The sequence below is a fragment of the Oryx dammah genome, unplaced genomic scaffold (assembly GCF_014754425.2).
Source record: "Oryx dammah isolate SB20612 unplaced genomic scaffold, SCBI_Odam_1.1 HiC_scaffold_23, whole genome shotgun sequence".
Taxonomy (NCBI): domain Eukaryota; kingdom Metazoa; phylum Chordata; class Mammalia; order Artiodactyla; family Bovidae; genus Oryx; species Oryx dammah.
Genome location: NW_024070207.1, coordinates 70,086,549 through 70,093,776, shown reverse-complemented (window position 1 = coordinate 70,093,776; position 7,228 = coordinate 70,086,549). Strand labels below are relative to the sequence as shown.

At 41.8% G+C, this 7,228-nt stretch overlaps 1 protein-coding gene across 1 annotated transcript; it reads right to left on the bottom strand.

Moving 5' to 3' along the window:
• Positions 1 to 4,355: 4,355 nt before the first annotated feature.
• On the bottom strand, positions 4,356 to 5,156 carry LOC120881964 (coiled-coil-helix-coiled-coil-helix domain-containing protein 2-like). Its single transcript, XM_040265673.1, has one exon. The coding sequence runs from the start codon at positions 5,119 to 5,121 to the stop codon at positions 4,660 to 4,662; it is 462 nt and encodes a 153-aa protein (XP_040121607.1). The 5' UTR covers positions 5,122 to 5,156; the 3' UTR covers positions 4,356 to 4,659.
• Positions 5,157 to 7,228: the final 2,072 nt, after the last annotated feature.

The window sequence follows — 7,228 nt, the reverse complement described above, 5'->3', positions numbered from 1 at the left end:
TATTTTTGTTTTTGTTTCCTTTGCCTAAGGAGATAGATTAAGACTTCCTGTTTTCTTCTAGGAGTTTTATGGTTTCCAGCCTTACATTTAAGTCTTTAATCCATTTTGAGTTTATTTTCATATATGGTATGAGAAAAATGTTCTAATTTCATTCTTTTACACGTAGCTGTTAAGTCTCTGGGATCATCTTGGGGAAAAGAAGAGAAACCCAAACAAAATCTTAGGAACAAGGTCATTTATTAGGCTTTAAAAATAAATGAATTAGGAGCTTCTCTGGTGGGCCAGTGGCTAAGACTCCATGCTCCAAGTGTAGGGGGCCCAGATTCTATCCCTGGTCAGGGAACTAGATCCCACATGCAACAATTAAAAATCCTGCATGCTACAATGAAAACTGAAGATCCCATGTGCCACAACTAAGACCCAGCACAGCCAAATAAATAGTTTTTAAATAAAAAATAAATGAATAAGATGGAGAGGAGGAAAAAAGTACCTAAAGACCAGCCACAAGTGGTGTATCCCCTAAAGCACTAAGCAGTAATGACAATTTCAGGGGACCCAATTCTACCTTGTCTGAGCTAAGGGCAGACATAATCTGATGAAGAGGCATCCGGGAGTAGGAAGGGATGGATCTTCTCAGAGAGTTTCTGCTTCCATAGAAATAATCAATGAGAGCAGAAAACCACAAAGTTAGAAACCAAGATAAATAATACAGGAAGAGAAAGAAAAAAAATGCTCTAATTCTCAGCTCACTAGTTCTGACTTTTCAAGTATGGGTAGTAGTTGCCCTGCTCTTAGAGGTCAGTGCCTGTTTGTATGCTGGGAGACTTAGGAAGACTTAGGAGACTTCGGTGAAAAATGAGCCACCTTCTGTTTTTCTGCATTGCCCCCACTGCTGCTGTTCACACAATTGTTACTGCCCCCCCATCCCCACTGAGTTGAGTACTGCAGTTGACCCTGTCACCAAGCTGAGTTTTCCGGGTTCACTTCCTGATACAACTTCTGGAAGGTTTCAAACATACTCCCTGTCAGAGAGCTTGCTATCTGAGTCACTAGGAACCTGTACAATGTCTTCTGATGACAGAAGATAGTTCCACAGCACAGGGGTCCCCAGTCTCTGGGATCTAATGCCTAATGATCTGAGATGGAACTGATGTAATAATGATAGAAATAAAGTGCACAATAAATTTAATGCACTTGAATCATACTGAAACCATCCCCTCAACCCTGGTCCTTGGAAAAACTGTCTTCCCTGAAACTGATTCCTGGTGCCAAAAAGTTTGGAGACCGCTGCTGTAAGGTAAACAGTATTTTTATTATCTGAGTTTTCCTAGAAAACAGACTTGGGCAAGGATTAAGAGTTAATGCTTTCTATGGGAAAGGCCTTCTCAGGACCGTAAGAATGAGGAAAGAGGGAAAAGCAAAAGAGGCGAGAAAAGCTCATTGGCTACCAGAAGCATGGGGATGTTGAGGCTCACGTCGATTAACGAACAGGAGGTGCATGAGATGGTAGCTTTTATAGTCTGTGACAAAGTAGACACAAACCAAGTCATCAGCTCATGGGAAGGAACAATTGATTTGCTCAGGGAAGATGACAACATTACTATTCTTTGCAGAAATGGAAAAAGGTGAGGCTGAGAAGTAGAATGAAATATGGATGGACTCCAGAGAGTTTGGTTTGTAGAGGCAAACATGGGAACAGCATGATTATGGCCTGGAGCTCTTATAGGCAAAGCTGTTCAAATACCTGAGTTGGAAAAATACAGAGGAAGGTAGGATCATCCTGGGTGGAAATAGTGGGGAAAGAAAAATCAATTGATAGGACAAAGCTGAGTTTATCCTTACCACTTTAAAGAAGAAAAATGTCCGAAAGATCCATATTCATATTTTTGCTTGCACTCCACCTGCAGATTCCTTGAGTGAGGAAGATTAGAGGTTGCTACTCTGAATAGACACCAAACAACTTCTCTGCAAGGTCCTTAAGGCTACATCTACTAATGGGGTATTTTCCACCATCAACACTCTGACCAGCTGTGCATGGTTTTGGAAGTTCTGGGGGCCAATCTCAGGAGAAAATCTCTGTTAAAAAAACTGCAAAGACCCACCTAACTTATTTTCTCTTGTTTTGCTTCTTGGGAAAATATGTGCATAGAGATTCATTTTTTTAGTGTGAGCACAGAATTCTGGGATGCCAGCTGTTAATCACATATGTGCGCACAAATGAACACACGCACTTCTGAACTGCAGCAGCTCAAATGTGCGGCACTTGGGACTAAAACCTTAGGGCTTCCCCTTCAACACTTCTCTCTCCTTGCTCCCCACCTCTCCTCCCACTCCTGACACTCACCTCAGCACTTGCTTCTATTATTTTACCCTAATACTTGGACCCTACTCACTTCCCACACTTGTACCCACATTCACCTACTACTTATCTTCACTTACTCCTCTTTTCTTTCTTATCTTTTCTTTCCCATTTCTTACTTTCCCCTCACAGCACAACCCCAAATCTCTAGCCTTCTTTAGGAGCTGAACTAAGTAGCAATTTTCCTCTTCATCAGAAAGATCAATCCAAGAAAGATAAACACTTTCCAGACTAAGTCTCCTTTCCTTTTATCTTCTCTCCTCTGCATTCCTTCTCCAAGTCTCATTTACAAGTGGCATTGTTCGTTAAAATCAAGGTTGAGGCATTAAAGACGAACAGGGGATTCTCTGGCAGTCCAGTGGTTAGGACTCTGCTCTTTCACGGCCTAGGGCCGTGATTCAACCTCCGGTTGGGGACCTAAGATCCCACGAGCCCCAAGCCATGGCCATAAAAAAGAACTAAAGAACACGTGAAGAAGTAGCTGGAGAAGTCAAGGATAAGTAGAGGGCTTCCCTGGTGGTCCAGTGGTTAAGAATCCTCCCGCCAATGCAGAAGTCATGGCTTTGATTCCTGGCCTGGGCAAATCCCACATGCAGCAGAGCAACCAAACCCATGCACCACAACTACTGAGCCCGTGCTCTCTTAAAGCCCATGAGCCGCAACTGCTGAAGCCTGATCACCTAAAGCCTGTGCTCCACAACAGGAAAAGTCACCAGAATGAGAAGTCCACGCTTGTCAATGAAGAGTATCCCCTGCTCTCTGCAACTAGAGAAAGCCTGTGGGCAGCAACGAAGACGCAGTGCAGCCATGAATAAATAAATAAGAATATTTTTTAAAAGGATAAGTAGAACAAACACTCAGACATGCATCTCAGCCCCCCCCCCCCCCCTTTTTTTTGGTTAATGAGTAATGAACGAAAATTTTGAATGAGTAAATTAGGAGGTAAACCTGAAGGGAAGTGTGATGTGGATTGGGATTCAGAAGAAATTGGAATCTTATTGTGTGCCTGTAGACAATATACTGGAACTCTCTGGAAGTTTAGTTTGCATTTTATAAAATTAACTGTACCATTTTTTAAAAGTAGATTTCAGATTTGTAATGACTAAAGGCTTTCATAGCAGTCTCAGAACTAATTATGAAATGAACAAGCTATTAGTATCTTTCTAGATATTCCTGAAATATCTTTGAATATTTAGCATTGTTTTGAGCAAGATGCTGTGTATTAGTTTTATACATTTGATGGGAAATTAAATTTATTAATCAAATATATTCACATTCATTTTTTCCACTAAATCTCACCTACAATGATTCAACTCTAGAAGAATTATCTAAAGGAATTCTCAAAATGATTGGGATATTATAAGACTCTGAAATATGATGTCTTGAAAGTCTTAGTATTAAATATAATACCATTCTAATCACAAATGCCTAAGAAATAAATGCTTTATTATATGACATTCTTACCAATGGCCATCATTAAGAGTTTAATTGGATAGTGTAAACAGAATTTGTTTACAAAGGCAGTGAGTTGATTGGTGTGGAGATAAACACTAAAATACTTCAATGAAAAGAACTCATCTGATTTTTTTGGCATTGCATGGATTCTTTGTGGTTTTTGAGGTCACTCCAAGTTTTCTGATTTCATTTTATCTTTCCAAGTAATGGAGAAGCTGACTTCTTGGTGTGGAAATATCCACACAAATCTGAAGACCTTGTTCAGAAATGTGAGAGGTGTGTCATTTTTACACTTTGTGAGATAGGCATAAGGAATAACAATGCCAAGGAGGTTTCAAACAGGAAATATCTCCTGTTTTCTTTCTGGAATCTCTGGCCTTCCTGCTTGCTACTCAGCTTTAGTATTGAGGTATCTGGGCCTATATATGTGGCTTTCAACTCACTATCACACTTCCTGTAATTTCAAAATCAATTGTTCTTCCAGAGGCCAGTCTATTAAATACATAGGGATTCAAACCATGGGAAGAGTTCTTTTTTTTTTTTTTTTAGAAAGAAAATCATTTTATTCTAATCAATTCACAAACAATAACATCAGAAAAGCACACTTAAGAGGCCACAACCGCCTCTTCTGCCCAATCCCAAACTCAATGCCATCTCAATGAACTTCTATATAGTGACAATGCCCTCTTCCACTGCAATCGTGAAGCATAAAAGCTATTAATGACTAAGGAGAGGTTTAACGGGTGATCTCACACTTCACATCTTCACTACTAATTCTACTTTAAATGCTAAATCAACATGGTCGCGAGAGGTGATTTTTCATGTCTTCAATTGGAACTTCTTGATTAAGCTAATCCGTTGGCCAATCTGCACTGTTTCAGCACCTCGCTGAAACCCTCACAAAGTTTAAGGTCACCCTGGCTCTGGGCACACTCCAAAAACTGTTTCACCTCATAGAAGCAGGGACCATTCTGCTGCAGTTGTGCTGGCTGGGTTCCCTGAGGCTCCTGGTAAGTGATGTCAGGCCTTGCGGGTTCAGCACTGCTTCCTCCACTGAAGCCCCCAGTGATGGCGTGACCCAGAGTGTGGCCGACGGCAGAACCCACAGCCACGCCAGCAGCAGTGGTTGCCATCTGGGCCATCAGACCTGGCTGCCGGGGAGCAGCAGCAGGGGTGCCGACGGCAGACGGTGGAGCCACTGCTGGTGGCTGAGCTGCGGGCGCTGGCCTGGGCGCTGCTCTCATCTGAGGCGCGCGGCTGGCAGGAGGGGCCACGCGGGAAGTGCGGCTTTGGCTTCCACGAGGCATCTTGGATGTACTCCTAAGCGACGTCGACAGGCCTGAGACTCAGACACCCTGGAGAATTCTCGGGAAGAGTTCTATAGGTCAGAATCCTCCTACCAGGTTGCCACTGGGAGGCCCTTCTCCCTCATCATATTGGGCAGTTGGACGTTGACAGGGTAATGAGTTTTGTTGGAGCCAGTGTGACATACATACAGATAAACCAATGAGGAGATTGGTAGAAAGAGTTCTTACATGTAAAAATATGTACCCTGAACCTGGAGATAGATCTGCTCCCCACTTTATAGAAACACAGTGGGACTATAAGGCACCTAACTAACAGAACAGAAATTAAGACTCACGGGGTTGTAGTAGAAAACATGGATCAAGGAATTAGGAGTAATTTTCAGTTCTACAATTTGCTGTGTGACTGTGGGCAAGTCACTTCCATATTATTAAACTCTTGGCTAAATGAAAATCGAGACTGGTGGACACATAATCTCTAAGGGTCTTCAGAACTGAAATAGCTGTTTGAGTGGGAAAACGGTCTACAATCCATTCATTAGTGGGAAATGGATCAGGTTTTAGATGTCAGGTGAAAAGTTGGGATAGGGGTAGACAGAACGCCTGAGACGGGTACATCTTTCAGAAAAGGAGAGGTGCAAGGATTCAGCTTCACCTGCTTTCTAATTTTTCTGAAGGCTTACTTCTCCCTCTTGCCCACTGCCACCAATACCTTGCCTTTGGTCTAGTCTTAGGGGTGGATACATGGCTATCACTTGGGCATGTAATGCCTAGGCTGATACTTTGTAAAATGGCATCTAGATAATTGGGCTCCCCCTTGATCTGTCACAGAAAATTCAGTGAATAGTAGTGCTTTAATCAGCGAGAGCCAAGTTCCAAGGGAGGAAAGTTTCATAAAGGAGAGGGCTGGCTGAGCTTGGTTACAGTGAATATACCACTCACTTACTGCCCTTGGGGCTTCTAGCACAGCACTTCTCTTGTCTCTTGGAAATGCTAGCACATCTTCTGCCAGCTTGCCATGGTATCAACCTAGAAAATCTTAGAAAAATCATTCTTAAAGTCATTTAATCACTTCCTGGGAAAATGATTGGCATAACTCCTAGAGTGCCAGGAAAGTAATGCTATATGCAGCTTAGTTTAAATTCTTAACTAATGGGAACATACTGTATAGCACAGAGAGCTCTACTTAATACACTGTGGTGTCCTAAATAGGAGAGAAATCCAAAAAGGAGGGGATATATGTAGATGTGTGGCTGATTCATTTTGCTGTGCAGTAGAAGCTAATACAACATTGTAAAAAGCAAATATACTGCAATAAAAATCAATTAAGATATTATTCAATAAAAATGCCAACCAAAAAAATAAATTCTTCTCTCATAATCACATACATTATACTTTAAATACACACATATAGACATTACATACATATTCACACACAGAAGATAGAGACAAACACAGAGGGGAAAAATGTGTATGTAATATCTATTTTTTCTGTCTTTCCTAGACAGCACTTTCTGATTGAAAAAGTGTACTTTTTACCTTATGCCATCCTTACTTTCTCAGATTTTCTCCTTTAATTTCACATCTTTGGATAGACGTTCTGAAAGAGGGAGGCCCATGGAAATCTAGGGGGAGACGGCCCCTCCCTTAGAAGGTTCAGGCTTGAATGCCTCATCTCTTGATGCTTTGGCCTCATCTGAAGGACAAAGACAAAGGTTAGAGAAAAAGAAGAGGACTAAATTGGTGGAATTCTGATATGGGGTGTAGGGAGAGGGTGAAAAAGGAACTAATGGGAGTTTTTATTTCTGCACAAGGCATCTGTTTCCTTTTTTCGAGGAGAGAAGTGATGAAAAGAGCTTCAGGAACCATTTACCAGTATTGGCCTCATATTCTTCAGCGAAATGATGAGTGTGGAAGCCGACCACCAGAGCTGTAAAACAAGGTAAAGACAACATCTTATGCTACCCTACCCTCCTCTTGACTTCTTGCTTTAAGAGCCCTTGGAGGTGGGACAGTTTCTTGGGTTGAAGGATTGACTTGTTTGATCCTGAGTAAACTTTTGTTCCTTTCTAAGGCAAGAATTGGAGAAGGGTAACTTTCCCACCCCACT